This window comes from Phaenicophaeus curvirostris, chromosome 1 (genome assembly GCF_032191515.1).
Source record: "Phaenicophaeus curvirostris isolate KB17595 chromosome 1, BPBGC_Pcur_1.0, whole genome shotgun sequence".
Lineage (NCBI taxonomy): Eukaryota > Metazoa > Chordata > Aves > Cuculiformes > Cuculidae > Phaenicophaeus > Phaenicophaeus curvirostris.
Window position 1 is genome coordinate 48,207,102 of NC_091392.1, and position 19,087 is coordinate 48,226,188.

General features: G+C 35.6%; 1 protein-coding gene across 1 annotated transcript in view; it reads left to right on the forward strand.

Moving 5' to 3' along the window:
* Positions 1 to 19,087, forward strand: part of TBC1D15 (TBC1 domain family member 15) — a 34,338-nt gene that overhangs the window by 11,306 nt on the left and 3,945 nt on the right. The window contains exons 4-14 of the mRNA XM_069857503.1: positions 386 to 524; positions 2,294 to 2,504; positions 7,698 to 7,800; positions 8,769 to 8,966; positions 10,460 to 10,588; positions 11,697 to 11,800; positions 12,106 to 12,200; positions 13,021 to 13,137; positions 15,894 to 15,994; positions 16,722 to 16,821; positions 17,154 to 17,251. Of these exons, the coding sequence (XP_069713604.1) occupies positions 386 to 524; positions 2,294 to 2,504; positions 7,698 to 7,800; positions 8,769 to 8,966; positions 10,460 to 10,588; positions 11,697 to 11,800; positions 12,106 to 12,200; positions 13,021 to 13,137; positions 15,894 to 15,994; positions 16,722 to 16,821; positions 17,154 to 17,251 (1,395 nt within the window). The remainder of the gene's footprint in view (positions 1 to 385; positions 525 to 2,293; positions 2,505 to 7,697; positions 7,801 to 8,768; positions 8,967 to 10,459; positions 10,589 to 11,696; positions 11,801 to 12,105; positions 12,201 to 13,020; positions 13,138 to 15,893; positions 15,995 to 16,721; positions 16,822 to 17,153; positions 17,252 to 19,087) is intronic.

Consider the following 19,087-nt stretch of genomic DNA (forward strand, 5'->3'; position numbering starts at 1 on the left):
GTTAATGCAAAATAAAAGCGGAAGTCAATGGAGGTTCCGAGATCCAGTGATAAGGTATTTAAGCAGTATTAAGAGGATGTATGTAACTAAAAAGAAAGATTTAACATTTATGTTTAAATAAAATGTTTGTTGATAGTCTGCAAGACGGTGTAGGATATTTTAGCACTATACTGAATTTATTAAGTAAAACCACTTTTCTTGGCCCTAAGCCCAAATTTCCTGTGTTGGACTGTATAATGCGTCTTAGGATTTTAGTACTACAGGTTCTTTTAATCTATGGAAATGAAGGTGCTTATTCTTTTTGTTGAGTCTGAGAAGCTAGCTCAATTTTCATGCCTTGTGGTTTTTTGATAGTTCCACACCCCCTGCCCTTTTTTTTTTTCAGGATTCCAGTTCTGTTGTGGAATGGACTCAAACTCCTAAAGAAAAATGTTCCCGAGGAGCAGACCGTCCGAGTAGTTACGAAGCAGAATGGGACATGGTCACCACAGTCTCTTTTAAAAAGAAACCTAATTCAAATGGAGGTACTTTAAAAATAAGTGTGGGGTTTTTTGGTTTATTTTGCTTTTTCTTTATAGGAACTTATAACTGAAGAATTGCCTTTTAGATACAAATGGATTTTATTAGGGTTTGAAAAGCTAGGAGTCATTTGTTGTAAGAGGTAAATCTCTGGGTGCAGAGAAAAATTCACAGTGAAATAGCTGCAGTCTGCCTCCAATCTGATTTCTTTCTTTAAATTGCTAGAGAATTGTATTGAAAATAAATGTTAAATCTAACTCATCGCTGTGACAGTCATTAGATGGTGTAGCAGTTTTATCTGCATTGGGCTCTTGCATTCTTTCCACAAATGGAATTTGAACTAGATGTCATGTTAGAAAGGAAAATGAACAAATAAGTGGTTTACTACAAATTCCTTTCCATACTTTAACAGCAGGGGGAGATGGAATGTACAGTTAGGTGGTACATGTGTCTTTTTTACTGTGGCTAAATAATTTTATAGGTACATCATTTTTGTTATAGTGTCTCAGATATGTTGTAAGAAAAAAGGGGGAGGGGCAAAGGACAATGATTTTTTGAGTAATATTTTTTTTTCTCTGATTCTCCTGTTGTATTTTTCTGTAATACTTGTTTTCCCTGTATTATTTCTCAGACTAACCAGGGTCCGTTGTTCTTGTTTCTGTAATAGTTTTAAATATCATCTGTGTCATCTTTGAGTGCGAGGTTTGGATTTAGGATTATGAATGTGTTTATAATGTAAATCATAATCCTAGCTTCTAGAATACTGAGAGAGGAGCTTTTAGTGCTAGCACAATATAAAGCTAAACCCAGCATCTTTGTCAGGCATAACGTGTTTTATTACATCACCGATTGGTATTGATGCATCTTCAGGCATCAGGGTACATAGAATCATAGAATGGTTTGAGTTGGAAGGGACCTTAAAGGTTATGTAGTTCCAACTCCTCTGCCATGGGCAGGGACACCTCCCACTCGATCAGGCTGCCTGAGGCCCCATCCAACCTGGCCTTGAACACTTCCAGGGATGGGGCAGCCACAGCTTCCCTGAGCAACCTGTGCCAGCGTCTCACCACCCTCGTTGTCAGGAGTCTTTATCCTAAGTGAGCATCAGTGAGCACTACTGACTTAGATTATGCTCTTTGCGACCTTTTACTTATTTCCAGTTACTGTAATTTTATGAGGGCAGGCCATGAGGTATGCCAGATTCCCTTCAGGCGTGCTGGTGATTTTGTGTCCTCTGGTAAAGTAAAATCTAATCCCTTCTCTTTGAATGTATACAATCTTGTGCAGAATGTATGCATGCTTGCACAGTATGGGAGAGAGGAGGGTGGGAGATCTTCAGTTCCTTCTCCTTTACTTTGGTAGCAGTCTCTCAACACATGGTTAATATTGTCTGCAATATATGGCATACAGTATTGTATACTGCATTTTGTTTGAGGAAGTAGAACTACCTGGTGGTGGGGTTCAGCTTGCTGCTGGACTTTGTTACAGCAATTGTACTGCTGGATCACTTCTATAACAAACTAGTCACAGCTTCAGGGGAGCAGCCTGGTGGACTTGCCCATTATTTTAGAAGTCTGTAGAAGACAAGGAAGCACAAAGAGAAATCCAGAAATAGCAGTTACAGTAATTACGATACGTATTTTATTATCAGAACCAGTGCTGAGTTTTGTGTTTTGGTTGGTTTTTTTTTTTTTTGCAATAGTGACAGATAGGCTGCATTTGTAGTTTTTAACACTGGAAGTCAAACTAAAATCATGGTAATTTTGTTTTTAAGATGTTTCAGCTCATGCAAATGGAGAAAGCAAGTGGTCCTTCCTGTTCAGTTTGACAGATCTGAAATCAATCAAACAAAACAAAGAAGACATGGGGTGGTCTTACTTAGTGTTCTGTCTGAAGGATGATGTGAAACTTCCAGCTCTTCACTTTCATCATGGAGATAGCAAACTATTGATTAAATGCCTTGAAAAGCATGTTGTGCTGAATGAGTAAGTATCAGGCAACTCTTAGTTCTGATTTAAAATATGGATTATTGGTTTACTTTTGTAATTCTGTAATCAACTTCAGATTAAAGCTTCCTGATGTATTTTCTGTTCCGTTTTTTATTAATAGAATCAATTTGCAAGGTGTCTGGAACTGTAATTTCACATGTGCTTTTGGAATGTAGGCTAAAGTTTTAAACCAGTCGGATGAGTTTGCGAAATAGTTTAGAATCTGTTGAAATGCTTTTAGCTCTGTAACACCCTAGTAGCTCCCTCTGGTGGGTACAGAAGTGTCTCATGAACCCTCAGTGTAGAGTTCAGTCTTCATGAACTACTTCTATTAAATGGGATTATTTATATTAAAGTTTGAGATCTACTTAGTGTGAAATATCTATGGGTATTGACATCGCTGTGTGAGGTAACTTGTGGTACTGTTAACTAAATCAATTTGATTAAGAATACTTTCTCTCAGAATTCTGTTCCCCTGTTATTTCTGGCTGTAGGGAATGTTTCACACGTAATCTTTATTCTTCAAGTCAACTTTCTGAATGTAAACAAAGTTAGATCCTATCATAGTCTTAAATACTTGGGTTTTGTTGTGTGTTTATGTTGTGCTACCTCCAGGCTTTTTGCTTGGATAACAGTCTTTTTGATTGGCATTATGTAAGTGCAGAAGGAAATGAAGTGTTTTGTTCTCCTCATGTAGACATAAGCCTAATTCAAGGCAACAGGGTAAATAAGAGTAGGTAGAGCATGAAGAAACAATGTGGTGGAACAGGTACACCTATAACAAGTGTAACATCAGTGTAACAAGTATTCTGCTTTCAAAAAGTGTTTCATTATCTCTTGCAAAATTATATTCTGATGTCAGATTTGAAGGTGAGTAGTGAATGGCTGTGAGAATCCTTATAGAGGGCTCTTCTCACATTGTTGCATTGACGAGGTCACAGTTCCTTTGGAGAAGTAGGGGAGGCTGTCACTGGAGGGCAAGCCAATAGGACATGAGGGCTTTATATTAAATGAAGTGATTTGTGAAAGGCTTTGAAGTGTCAAAATGTGGTAATAGAGTTGGTGATAATCAGAAGTTGTTAAGCTGCTTGGAGAAGGTAGCATGGTCAGTGTGGCCAGCTGGTGAAATGGTACTGTCTGTAGCATTCTATGCAAGCTTTTTAAGGGCTAAAATAAAGAAAAAAGCAGAGGATGTTAGGGGGACAAGCTGTAAGAAAGAATATTCTCAGTACAGGTATAAATTAGGAAAAAATGGTGGACAGTTTCATCCTAAATCCTATTTGGTTTTTTATTTGGTTGGAGTATTTTTTTCTTTATCTCCTTTTCTCTGTTTTTTTTTCTTTTAAGTTCTTTCTTCAACCTCCTTTCATTTCATTTCCTGATTTCAGTACTTCTGCAGGTACAGGGGAATACTGTCATCCTGACATCTCCCACCTCCCTCCCCTTCCACCCCCAAGGAGATTGTTCCTTTTTTGAGCATACTGCTCTGTTTACTTGTTTGTGGATATCTTCCAACCAGTTGCTGGTTGGCTAGGGCAGGTTTTTGAGGCAACCGATGTAGCAAAAACTGGAAAAACACCTGTATTGTCTGGTGAGTCATTCACAGTTTTATACTAGATCTATGTGATCTGTTGTGTGTGTATTGCAGCAATGTATTTCAAATATTCTGATTCCTATAGTATGTATTTAATGAATGGGAACAAGTTTTAAGTAGATCTAGTGAGTTTATTTGACGATGTAGCAAACTGGTTTGCCTTGACTTAAAAATTTTGTTCTCTGATTAACTATCAACTGGAAACTTTAAAACTTTAGATGAAGCTATTCCCTTAAACCTTCCTTCCATTTAGTCCATTTGAGGTTTTAAAACAAGCAATTTAAAACTAATGAGTCCATGCTGCTGGGAATTTTTAATTGCTGCTATTTAAAGAGCTTATTGTTTGAATATATAGTAAATGTGTGTGTTTGTATACACACATACATATAAAGCAATAGAAAACTTGATAACTATAATGCAGTACTAGAACTACAGATCTGTAGTTATACTTGCATTAATTTTGGTGGAACTCCGTATTTAGTATTGGAACATCTGGAATAAGCTTATAAAATACATACCACAAGGTACTGCTCTGCTATGTAACCAGTTATTTTATCTTTTCATGTTCAGGTGGCTTTTTATATCTTTAGACTTCACGGTTGAAAGTTTTTTCTGGTTTTGTTGGTTTTTGGGTTGGGATTTTTTTTTTTTTTTAAAGAAAAAAGGAATCTAAACTAACATACCACAATACTTTAAACCATTTTATCAAGTTCACACCTCAGCTCCTGTAAGTCAGACATCTAAGTTCTGTCCAGCATTTGGTTGTCAGTTTGTTACTTCATGTAGTGTTGGACAGTTTGTGTTACTAACAAGCATTATTTCCAGTTTTATTAAGTCATGGTCTGAAAATAAATATACTCAACACTGCTGTGTAAAATTAATTCTTATTGATGAGTCACTGAATGAAAATAAAATAGAAAGTGATTCTGGTTCCTGTTTCAAACACTATCTCTTTCAGATAGTAAACAGTGAGTGAGTGAGTGGGCATTTACCAGTCTTCCTTGATATGACCAGAGGATTCTTAGTTCTTATCCTTTGTAGCCCCTGGCCAGGTGATGTGGGACAGTGCAAAATGGTAGCTGTCAGATGGGGAAGAAACTGTATGAAGAGAGCTGGTCACATCCTCACACATCTGCTTTTAAAAGAAGGCAGTGGTGTGGGGTTTGCACAGCCTAACCCAGCAGCTGAGCACTAGGTGTCCAGGAATGCTTACCAGATAGTTTCCCTCCCTAAGGCAAGGCAGGGAAACATGGTGTGATGTTCAAGCATCAAGCAGCTCAGGACATGCTGAGCTGGTTATCATTGCCACCTGAAACAGTTCTAAGTGTTGATGCATGCAACAGCAGGTGCTTTGGGAACTTTAAAGGAAAAAGTGGAAGCAGCTATGGGAATTAAATTTGAATGAGTTGAGCACTGAGCTGAGCAGTTTTAGTTTTTTTTTTTACTTGGATTTCTCTCTTCCATTTAAGTTTTGCTTCTGGCATCGAGTTCTTTTCTGTGGTCTAATCATGAATTATGATCTTTGTTTGTTTTTTTATTATTTTTTTAAGGAAAGTGAAAAGAACAGATATGCCATTTAAGTTGTTGAAATGGTAGAAAATGGCAGACTTCGGTCTCCATAGATTTCTGTTGTTTCCAAATGGTTATTTATGCTTTAGTACATGATATGTCTAACCTCACATTCTTTTTTTTAGGAAAGATATTTACTCAGCTTTCTGGATACTGTAAGCAAATACTTGGCAGCATAATTACTTATTATCCCAACCTCTAGTTTATAATATGTGGGATGTTGATGTTAAGGCAGAAAGTTTAGCTTTTCACTAAAATATCTTTCTCATCGGTGTTTTCTTCCTTTGTTCCTGTTACCTCAAAAGTTTTTGCCCTTCTCTAGCACCTTTCCTTATTAAGTGTCACGTGACTGCTGAAATAAGTCTGTGTGACGTGAACAGATCTTTAAAGATCATGTGCTTCCTAGTTTGGTGGCATCAGTCTAATATTGAGAAAACACTGCATGTACAGATGATACTTCTTAACTCACAGTATTATGTGTTTAATAAAGTGTCTAGCTCACGGACTGGACTGGAACATTACCCAAGTAGCTGTTTATACCCAACGGGCTGTCCAGAGAGAGTTTTAATTAAAATGGAGATGTAGTACAAAGGTTTTGTCCTTTCAGTTAAGGAAAACATAATATGTGACTCAGCCTTTGCCTTTGTGCTGTTTTTTAGCAAAGGCAGTTGAGCTTCCTTAACCGTTGCTGCCTCCGATCTATGACTGTGTTGTCTGGCTGTCTCAAAATGAGATTTCTTGTTGCATTTCATATCCGTTGGTGTTAAAAGTGTCCTGTCCTGTTGCAGTGGGAGAGAGATAAGGCTTATTAAAGTTCTTATCTTTGACTTCAATAACATGGTAGATGATGCAAGTACTAATAAAAATAACAGTATTTTTTCTTTCCAAGACTAGAAATAGTGGATTTAAACTTTGGGAGAGAGTGATAGAGATATATTTCATAAGTGTAAGTCTGTGCAATGGATTAGTCTCGGATGGTAAAGTGTTTGTCTTGGCCTTGTCTGGCTACCAATGCTGAGGCTTGAATGCCAGCCTGGCTTCTGAACTGTTCTCTCTTCTGTCACATATATAGCTGTGATCTGGTGATTCAGGAGCTGATGGGGTGTCTATGCTGGCACAGGGGAGAAGATGGAATGTTAGGTGTGGAGGGTTGTCAGAGAATAAAAGAACAGATTAAATACAAGGTACAACACAGTTCCACTGTCATGTTTGTTACCGTTTTTGTCAGCCCATGCAAGCCTGTCAGAGAAGCAAAGGTGATACTGAAAAACGAGAGTGTACAAATTCAGTGAATTAGGCCAAATTGGGTTTGTGTTCTTTAGCTTTTTGGAGTCTACATAGCAATGCTTTTGCAGGGCTGTACTGAGATGGTTCTGTTTCACAATACAATGGCTGTGGTGTTCATAAGCGCCTATCAGTGTGAATCTTAGAGTTGTTCTGACAGTAGCTGTTGTAATACTGTTAGTTAGAAATTTGTTGATGTACTTTCATACATCTAAAAGCAGTTTGTATTCTTTTTGTAATATTTTATGGAGTTCCTTAATATGTAAACTTTACTAATTGGTAGAAAGAATTCCTTACCTGTATATTGTGACATGGGCTCTTTTCACTTCCTCTGTTAGGTTGGAGGAAAAGCTGACTGTGTTTTCCTGTGTTACCTCTCTTTTGCCTGTTGTCAAGTATAAAAAAACTATAGTAGAAGAAAACTTTATTTACATGTGGGTGGCAAAAGTTATCTTACAGAGTAGCTTCTAAAAGTTTCCTCAAAAGCATCCTGATTTTTCAAAGAATGAAAGAGTACAATACAGAATGAATATGATGATGAATCGTCTTTTGAAATATGAAAGTCTTGTTTTATTGTGTGCTAGCTTGTTAACTTACGCGAAGAACTAAGAGTGATCTTGCATCAAACCTGCTTTCTTTGCATATAACCTGAAATGTCACTTCAAAACCCAGTAAATGTTCTAAACACATTTTCAGGAAAAACTGGCAGTACTTATGGCAACCCTTGTTTAATTTCATTGCAGATCTCCACAAGATAAACGGATTCTTCTTGTGAATTCTCAAAACAAGTCTCTGTCTCAGTCTTTTGAAAATCTCTTTGATGAACCATCTTATGGCTTATTACAAGTATGTGTATTATCTTTGAATTTTTTATTTTGAAGACATTTATTAAAAAAACCTCCCCCTACCATGTCACAAAAATATTCCCTGAATCACTGCCATTGTAGAAGCATTAACTGTGTCTTATAACCAAATGCTTACTATGGAAAATACACTTAAGTTATGAGTTACTTTCTGTGTTCTAATAATTTCTTAACTTCCCTAAGGTACTGTTTCAAACCTGTTCAAGTTATTGTCTGTGATTCTATACATATGGGTGTAGACAGTTTCAGAAAGGGGAAGAAGGGAAAATTTTAGGAGTTACCAAAACACATTAATTAAAATTTTCTGTATTTTCTTTGTTTAAATAATATTTTCCATGATAATTTTCTGACAGTTTTGAGGGAATACTGGCAGGAAAGAGCACGATATTGCCTAAGAGTTTTTCTATAATGCTAAAACTGCTTATAATTTGGTGGGATTTGTGGTCTCGTGAAAGTCGGCAGCAAAATTTCCAGTAACTTTAGTGAGGCCAGAGTTTTGACCTGCTGATTTGCTGAATTAAAGAAAATCTTCATGAGTGAATTACATTAGTTTCTGGAATTAGTTGTCAAATAAAGTTTTGTGGGAGATTCCTAGCAGAGTACGTAGTGATTCAAGACATATTTTCACTATGCAAGTAGAGAACCTAGGCATAAGGCAGTTGTTTTGTGGCATTAATCACTGAAAAGTAAGTAGTGGATCTCATCCGCTTTATATGTAGGTTAGACCTACTGAGCATGCTGCTATCCAATATTTCAAATCAGTCACTAGTATTATCTTAAGTATTAAGGTATCTTTTATTTAACCATGTAATGAATGTACTGTATGAAACTACTGATACGTGAAACTTTGAGACTTATAATACTCTTCCTGTTGTTTTGCTTTCTTGGTGTACAACAATTGCAAATTATCTGACGCTTTTGTAATTTGCTTGTTTTTGTTTTATAACATAGAAATTGAAGAAAGATCCGTACACAGTAACAATGGGAAGATTTTCCAAAGTCACAAACTACATTTTTGACAGTTTCCGTTTAAGTGACCCTGTAAATCAAAGGCGACCACCATCAGAAATGGCAGATTTTCTCAATGATGCTATTCCGGGACTAAAGATAAATCAGCAGGAAGAACCGGGATTTGAAGTCATTACACGAGTGAGTGTGTAAATGAATACAATACAGATGCGTTGATTGTTTTTATGCACACCTTTTAAAGGAATGATAGGACTTGAATCTCGGTGAGCTACACTTTTTATGTTTGATGATTGTGGCGTATGCTCCCCTACTATTTATTCACAAGAGTAAGGTCATTATTAATTACTTCTAGAATATGTGATTTTTGTGCCTGCAAATATGGGTTTTGCTTTGAAAGAAAGTTTGTCATTACTGAAGTGAGGATTAGGATTAGCATTATCCTAGATTTACTACCCTGCAAAGTGATCCGTTTCCTATCTAGTGTTTCCTCTGTGGTCACATAGCTCTATGTTAAATAAAATTGGGGTATACAGGTTAATAACCCACTTTTTTGGCTAATTGCTTTAACATTGCAAGGGTTTCTTAAGAGGGCTAAGAAGATTAAACCCAGGTACTTAATTGGATGATTAATATCTAGGTTGAATAAATGTAGAGGTTTATGTATGACTTGAACCAAAGTTAGAATGAAGTTGTAATTAGATCATGAATCATTTTTTGTGAGCTTTTACAGGTAGTTGGAAGAGGTTTATTTTTAAATGGTTGCAGTTACTATTCAAGCATCTTACGTGGTTTTAGAGTGTTAAACTATTTTGAATGTTATTTTTTTGAGTTCAAAATCATGTTAGCAACTTAATAGTAGCTGTATGAACTATTTAATTTTAAGAAATTGCTGCCTAGCACTTAATCAGTTAATGTACTGATGAGAAAATGTATAGTGAATGCCACATATTAAATATAACACTGACCTATATGTCTTAATCTGGCAAGTGCCTTAGACTTCTATATAGTTAAAACACAAGTTGACTTGGTGGTTGCCATCATCAAAATGTTTTTAGAAAGTAAGGAATTACTGCCTGCTGAATTCTGCTGTTTCAACATGCAATTTGGCAACTGAGACTGACCACAAGTTGTGAAACTTCAGTGGTTTTGAGGAGTTCTGAAAGCACATAAAGATCTGTTGGTTTGGGGTTTTTTTAAGGAGTGGTGTACTTAAATTGATCTTTGTCACACTGCGCAGTCTGTGTAGGCCTAACATCTCTGAACCAGAGTAATTCTTCAGTTCTCTCTTAAGATGCACTAATGTGCCTTGCACATACCCATTACCAATTGCATAGAGGCTTTAGTCCATGCAAAGCTATTTCAGAGGTATTTGTGCAGGTAGAAGGTTATTTAAAACATGCATACGTCCTCTTCCAAAATCTGAAATACTGACATGTGTACTCAGGTCCTCAGCACAGTGTCTTGCTCTAAAGGTCTATTTCTGTTGGTCTACAGTACTTGCTAATGTGGACACAGCCTAGGATCCTTAGAGTTGCTAACTGAGGTGCGCACATGTGAGGAAATAGTTGCACAGAATATAAGAAACTGGAGAGCTTAGTACTATTTGTCCAGTTGCTTAAAACTACTCAAGCACTTCAGTGGGGTTCATTTAACAACTTTTGATTGTGTTTCAGATTGATCTAGGAAAACAGCCTAAAGTCAGCAGAAGAGAGCCTGTGTCATCTGAAGAGTGGGCCAAGAATATGGATTCTGAAGGAAGAATTTTAGATGCTGACTACATAAAGCGATTGATATTCAAAGGGGTAACTTGTTTTTCCAAAGTCAGCAAGACCCCGTGACTTGCTTTTAGCCCCTTTCCTTTCTTTCTCAAACCATGGTTATGCTGTTTTCGTTATACTTGTAATGCATCATGTTGAATTTTGAGCATGAGCTAGTCAATATTGTTGGAGAGACTTCATGAAGTGTGATTTCATGCTAATCAAATACCTTAACAGTCTTGCAGCCATAGGAATCGCCCTATAGGGAGAAAGATGGCTGGTGGCTGGCTAAAGAGAATGAGCTGAAAACACAAAGGCTTAAGTGATAAAGAGGAGAAATCAAAGTGCCTTTCAGGAAAGCACCAGTGCTTCAGTGTCAGGATGTTGCGCGTTTATTCCTTTCTCCTTGGGGGGCCGTTTCTTATCCTTCTCAAACAAAAGCTTCTTTTCTTTGCCCAGCAGTTTGCTTGCATTTGGCCCTTATCACAGCAGTCCTAAACACTTTTGCTGATACTTATTATTGAACTGGGGTTTTTTTGCAATATAAATGTGAGTTCAGTCTCAGTGAAAATTTTGAGAACTTTAGTTAGCTATGGGACATAATGTTACTTCAGTATTGATCTTGGTTTTTTTCTTTTTTTCTTTTTTTTTGGTGGGTATCTAGATACCTTAATACGTTCTTTATACACCTGTTGATGCATATTTGAAAGTATGCAGTCTTGCATTCTTGGAGTTTTAGCAATAATAGAGACTTAAAGTAACATTGATATTACAGTTTTTTAAATGTTTAAATATATAAATATTAAAGGTACTTTTTTTTTTTTGCTTCTGGAAGTCTATGATGCTCCTAAAGTTTTTATTTCCAGCAGCAAAGCAAAAATACAGGAAAAAACTAGTTTTGTAAAGTTTCTTCTTTATATTCTAAGGATAAATTAAGTGCTTCTACAGTTTTCTACCTAATCATATTCTCTTCCTTCTGTTTTCTCCAAGGGTGATACCCATTTAGCAGATAAGATTTGGCTACAACGTAAAAAGAAGATTACTTATAAAAATTTTCCTTTGTTACTTTAAGAAGTGTTGTATCACTATAGGAACATTTCCTCACAAAATTGAAACAGTCTTTTTGTTAATGTTTCATAACTGTTTTCCCTAGGGTCTCTGCCATACTTTAAGAAAAGAGGCATGGAAATTTCTTTTGGGGTATTTTCCTTGGAATAGCACTAAAGAAGAGAGAGCAAATCTGCAAAAACAAAAAACGTGAGCAGAGTGGGTTTTTTGTTACAAAATAAATTTTAAAATTGCTTTTTCCTTAAGGCATGTAGTGATGTAGAAAGCTTTTTGGAAACTTGAAAGACAGCTGATAAAGATTGTTGAATGCTAAAGTGTGTGAGACTTTCTTAAAAGTGATTGTTAAACTAAAGAAAAAATATTATATAAGTAGGGTGTTGTTATTCCATTTATGCTGAAGGACAAATAGAATGCATGAATGACTGCTTAAATAAAAAAGAAGGGAATATAGTAGTTGAGCATGTTTTGGTTTCAAAATTGCTTTTCTTTTTCAGAGACGAATATTTCAGGATGAAACTGCAGTGGAAATCTGTCAGTGAGGAACAGGAAAAGCGAAATTCAAGATTAAGAGATTACCGGAGTCTTATAGGTAAATTTAGATTTAAAAACATACTTAGCTGTATATATTTTTAAAAAGTCGTTTCAGGAGACAGGATAAGATTTTTGTGTTATTTTGTGACATGGACTGAAATTATTTCAGCCAGCTATTGAACAGACAGGCTGAAAGAGTTGAGAAAGTCTAATCTTTAGTAAACTACCTTTTTAGAGAGTGTGTATGTGTGTTAACAGAAAAAATATTCTGCATTAAAAAAAGGCTGAAGTTTTGTTTCTGTTGAAGCAATTCTGTTACTTTTTAAGAGTTTGAAATGTAAATGACAATATCAGGCTAAGGTTGTGCAATAGATTCCTAACTATAAAGAGCCCCTTTATTAACGTACACTCAAGCTTTTGCTTATTTCAGTATATCAAATACCTCCAGGGATGGGGACTCAACCACCTCCCTGGGCAGCCACTACCAGTGCCTGATGACCCTTTCTGTGAAAAATTTTTTCCTGATGAACCTCCCCTGGTGGAGCTTGAGGCCATTGCCCCTTGTCCCAGTTAAGTGTAAGACATTTTCACTGAATTATAATCAGGAATTTTTCCATAAAAAGTATTAACAAAAAAAAAACCCGAACCATAAAAAGCTTCAAAATCTGTGTATAAGTAAAATCTTTCATTGCAGACAGGAAGGATTTTCTTTCTTTTAAAATATTCTTTATTTTGAAATGATATTCAATTATGTAGTTGTCTTGAACTTCAAAGCTTTGCAACAGTGTTTGAGGAAAAATTAGCAGCGTAAAAAAGCATTCTGAATTTATTTGATGCTGGCTTTGAAAAATGTTTTTTAATCTGGACTTTTTTCTTAGAAAAAGATGTCAACAGGACAGATCGAACAAATAAATTCTATGAAGGTGAAGATAATCCAGGACTGATTTTACTTCATGATATTTTGATGACCTATTGCATGTATGACTTTGACTTAGGTAAGTTTTGTTCCTCTGAATGTGAAAGCTTCATATTATAGTTTCTGATATGCAGTTTTGCTTATGCTAAGGCCTGTTAATACAGTTGAACTTGTATTTTACAATGCATTTTGTAAGTGTCAAGATTAGTAGTTTAATCATGTAGATAACTTTCTTGTGTTTCTCATCCTATTTCTTCCCCTCTATCTGATGCTTATCATAGGCATCTGAATTCATCAGCCGAGGTGGGATTGGGAATTAAGTGGCAGTTTGTCTTCACCAAAGCCTTACTGTTGTTTGTGGTTGGGGTTTTTTTTGTAGAATTGAAATAAGTTTACTTTTCAGAGTTTTAAATGGATTTGGGTCTTTGGAGCTTAAGTGTTATATCCATTTTTAAGACTGGTGTAGCAATAAAAATGATAAACCAACTGCCACTGCTGTAATTAAAGCTCAGTGTGCTGAACCAGCTGTTTATAAACATGGGTGTTCTTATGAATACTTTAGAAGCTGGTTCTTGAGGAGTACATTTAACAGTCTGTCAAAAGTTAGGCTTCAGTTTACGCGTCTGTTGCAGAAGGAAGAGCCTGTAATGTCTTGCTTTAATCATAGTGTATATGCGATGTCTAAGTCTTTGCTTTGTTAACTGTCTTGGGAGGAAAAGAGAGAGGGAAAAGGTACTTCTAGCTGGTTCTCCTCTCCACCCTTGGTGTTTGACAGTTGTGTACTCGGGGTGATGTCGGCATTCTGTCTTAGAAAAGTGTTTGGATTCTAAAAGCCCACTCTGTGCTGGATTTTGAAGGCAAAAAATAGGAAGGCATTTTTAATCATTAGTAAGCTCGCTGCAGAGCCATAGTATTTGTCAGCTTTTGTCCTTTCTGTCAAGCCTGTAGAGAGACTCGTTCTTTGGCTTTAAAAAGGAGAAAACTAAAACTGATTGAAAGTGCTTAAACACGTAGCTCTGTTCCACATGACTTTCTGTATTTCAGCCTGGATTGACACACAGTGACATAAGTGAAATTAAAATGCATTCACCACCCACTGTATTAAAAACTTTGTTTATGTGATTGAAACATATGCAGTAGATAAGTCATCTGTTTTATAAAAAAGCTAGAATAATGGAAATATAGTACATTGACACTGTAAATGTCCAAGGCTTCTAAGCTACTCAGGCATTGAGTCCAATGCTGCGTTTAATCTTTTGAGAGCAGTTGTGGAGAGATCTGAATAATGCCATAACCTGCCAGATAGGGGAGGGCACAGAACAGCTGTGTTAATACAACATTTTTCTGAATTAATTCCTCAAGTCTGCATTAGTGAAACTGGTTTTATATTTTAAGAGACTTCTAAAGTGTCTTGAGCAGAATTATCTCTGCATTTATTTTTAACTTGCTACTGTGTTAAATGTATGGGAAATATTTTTTTTCTTTTGACCTTCTAATTATTTACCTGTTTTCTCTTCCTTGTTCTGTTTTTCTTCTCAGAGCTCCGTATTTTCACAATAATTGACTCCAATCCTCTTTTCAGTTATTTCGTTGCAATTACATTGTTAAGAAATTGAATCAACCAGACTTGAGTCTAACTGCGAAATGTCACGTTTCGTTGAACCAACCAGTGATGATAGACATACACATAAATCATGCTCTGCCTTACTTACGGAGATCAGTATGATTAGGGCAGTAGATAAGCTGACTTAAGCATCGATGGTAAGGTAGTTGGAAGAGTCAGGAAGACGAGGAAAAAAGAGCTTTCAAAATCCTTTTCCTCTGCTCTTATTAACTGGGCTCTTAATTACAAATAAAGAAGCTGGAAGAAGCATTAACAAGCTATAAAATTTTGAAAATGTTTTGTATACAACCAAGATTTTCTAGCTATTTGTAAAAATTATGTGCCACTTAAATGTAAGCTTTCTTTATAAGGCATGTGAGTGCTTTTAGGGCATATAAACTTGATTCACCAATTCTGAGCACAGAAACAGAATGGTACTCCATTGAATCAGGTCTGAATATGGTTTTTTCATGGTTCTCACAGGCAATAATGTGCTCTAAATGCCCTTCTGCAGTTTGATAGGTAATAGTGTTTTTTGTTGTTGGCTGCTTGGTTACATAGATGGTCTTAGGCTTTCATGTATTTAAAATACCATCCAAGCAGAATAGTCCCTACTTGCCTAAATACAGGAACCCTTAAAGCATATTCATTGTCAGAAAAAAATGTTAAGTGTGAAATTTTCTTAGTAAAAGCTATTGCACCGTATGTTTTCTTTGGACTGAAACTGACATCTCTTCTTCAAATCTATTTGGAAAGAAATTCTTCAGTTTGGTGGGGAGAGAGGGAAATGGGAAGACATTAAATGATTTTAAATGTATGCAAAAATTAATTGATGGCAGGTGGAGAGAAGAACAAATATGAGTTTGTGATAGTGCAAGGCATATATTTAATCTTCTTAAAAATATCAATAAATGCTTCTGAACTCTAAAAGGGAACTGTTTTTACTAAAAGTCTATTCTGATGTCAACTCAGTTTGTATGTATTTTAACAACTATAGAAACAATGTGTTTGTTTTATGTTCTCTTGGATTGGCAGGAACTGCTGCTAAATGTTGTTAGATCTGATGGATGTCTTTACTGGTGGTTGAGTTGGAGAATTATAGTATCTGTACAAACCTGGAATGCAAGCATTCATTTCACTCATTCAATGCACTTGAGAAATTATTGTATGACTGCTGAGTTTGACTGAGTTCCTGTTTGCCTTTTTCTTTATTTTCCCTTTTCTCTATTAAGGTTATGTCCAGGGAATGAGCGACTTGCTTTCACCTGTTTTGTATGTTATGGAGAACGAAGTAGATGCCTTTTGGTGCTTTGTGTCGTACATGGATCAAATGGTAAAATAAGGCTTTTTTAGCCCATGTAAACAGATAAGCTAAGCATTAGGGGTTAATTTTATTTTATAGATTTTGTCGGGTTAAAAAAAAATTTTAAAGCAATCATCAAATTTGAATTCCTTATGGTTTTTTCTGTTTGACATAGGTTGTGGTGGGTTTGTGATACTTTTACTGTGCAGTGCAGACAAATTTGACACCTTAGAAATTCCAAAATAACTTGGAGCCATCACAGATGAATTTGTATTAATCAGGAGTCCTCTAGCAGGATTTTGTTCACGATAATGGTTACGTGTTATACCTACCTTTTCACATTTCCTGCATACAATGTAGACTTTCCACAAAATTAAGCTTTTATGAACTGTGCTTGTGGCGAAACAATATGTGATTGGTATTGAATTAAAAAAAATGTCTTTTTTTGTTTGAGTGCAGTGGTACTGCTCAGAAGTACACAGCATAGGATAATTTAAAATATCATTTATTACATGCTAAAGTGTTACCAAAGAAACGCAATTTACTGCTGCAGTTAAATCTTTCAGTTTAAGTTTCATTAAATGTAAGCACTGTTAAATATCCATATGTTAAATACCTAAAGGATCAGAACCACTGTTGCAATAACAACTTTTTTTAAAAAAAATGAGATGTAGCTTTAAATATCAAAATTATAACTGATAAATGATAATTATCATTGATTATAAAAATGACAGTGCTAATATTTTATTCCATCCAGCATCAGAATTTTGAAGAACAGATGCAGGGTATGAAGACACAACTAATTCAGCTGAGTACTTTGCTTCGTTTACTAGACAGTGGATTTTGCAGTTATTTAGGTAAGTGTATTATTCATGTACAATAGCTAAACAACTTACTGCATTCTATGTGCATTGATATCCGTACCAGAATATTCAATACTATATGAACACGGGACTTGTAATTAATAACACCTAAAAGATTTCAGAAATTACTCCATCCCTATTGAAAAACAGGGTCATCTTGTTGCTAATTTTAAAAATATGCTGTCCTCCGGCAAATATCTTTGATTCTGAGAAGGGGCTACCATCTTAAAAATCAATGATTGTGTACCTATAAGGAGTGCCATTTTATTTTCTTATGTTGTCTTAATCTTATCTGATGTTCGTACAATTAACAATCTTATTCCTAGAATCTCAAGACTCAGGCTACCTTTATTTTTGCTTCCGATGGCTTCTTATCAGATTTAAAAGGGAATTTAGCTTTCAAGATATTCTTCGACTCTGGGAGGTAAGAAAATATTTCATCGCACAAACTCTGGAAGTCTTTGGACTTTAGAACAAAAAGCATGAGTCATTCTGCGAAGTGATTAATACTTTCGTCGATTTTTTTTTTTAAACTTATTCAGTGCAATGAGCTGAGGATATATTAGAGTGCATAACATATTTTTAGCCAAAACAACAACTTAATGAGTTGCTAATGAAAGTTAATGAAAAATACTTATAAAAGCTGGTGGCAATACATTGGCTTTTTCAAAAAGGTTTGGACAGAATCCTTCAGATGAGGCTCTTTAATGAAACTAGTATGTAGAGAGTATCAGTTAGCTTTTAATGGAAAACTGCTTATGCTAGAAGAAATAGCACTTATGTGCATTTCTGTTTAGTTCATTGATATTGAAAGTATTTTATTGATTAGGTGGCATGAAGCACAGGAGCGCAGTTTTTCTGTTAGCCCAAAACATAGAGAATGATGTCAGAAGATCCAGTTAGCTTTGATGATAAAGCCTCAAGACAGCTGGAAAGGGACTTTTTACAAGGGCATGTAGTGATTGGACAAGGAAGAATGGCTTTAAATTGGAAGGGGGAAGATTTAGATTACACATTAGGAATAAATTCTTCTTGATGAGGATAGTGAAACACTGGCACAGGTTGCTCAGGGAAGTTGTGGGTGCCTCCTCCCTGGAAGTGTTTTAAGGCTAGATTGGATGGGACCTGAGCAGCCTGATCTAGTGAGCGGTGTCCCTACTCATGGCAGGGGGGTTAGAACTGCCTAATCTTTAAGGTCTCTTCCAACCCAAACCATTCTATGATTCTATGCCAAGTAATGTAATGTAAAACCACAAAATGTGAAAGTTCTGATTATTCCAAATCAATGAGATTTATTTTTTTTTAAGTGATCTTGGGATCAGATGGAGTAAATAAGATGAACTGAGGTTTTTGTTGAACATAATTCTTTGTTTCCAGAAAATTGAGAACTGTGTAACAGTACAGGTTTATTGTCTAAGATGTATTTAATGAGAGCACAGCGTCCACTGAAAACACCTAAACAAGAGAATAAATGTTCAAGTGAATGGAAGTAGTATTTTCTAGGACGTACCATCATGTAGAGTTGTGCTACTAGGGAACAGAAGGGTAATGAAAAGAATAGGACTGAGATGCATAAAATTTGTACTGTAATGAAAAATAATGTTGTTTCTGGTGTAATGAAAAATAATGTTGACGCCTTTATTCACTTTTTCCACTCATGAAAAAGGAGTCACATAAAGAGAAGGACCAGTAGTTAAAACTGTCTAAAGTAAATCTTTTTTAGCTTCTTATCATCAGTTGGTGGAATTTACTATAATAGAATATTGAGGTGGTATTTTAACTGAAGAGGACTGAAAAGTTTATGAATAACATTCATAAGGGAACCAAAATACATAAAACCAAAAGAATTCTCTTATTCCAAGGGATAAAATGATAATGATTTTTCAGAAAAAAAATCATCTATCACCCGTCGCCCCCATCCCCCACCCCCGCAGTGATGTGTTGTCTTCTCAGTATTTTTTTGTAAAGACTAAGTTTTCTTCTTAAATTGAGGACAACAGTATTTTTATTTATAGCTTATAGTCCTGGGCTTTCTTGTTTTTAAAACCTTTGCCTTAATTTGTGTATACGTATGCATACAGAAAAGAAACGCAGTATATTTCTAACTCTTAAGTATTTTTTCTGTCTTAGGAGGATGATGGAAACCTACTGATAATGATAGTCTTGTAGGTTCCTTCTGGCACATCGTAATGAACGTTTACTACAAGTATTCAATTTCTTGAATAGGAGATAAGAGATAAGAAATTGTTTTCCTTTTTAA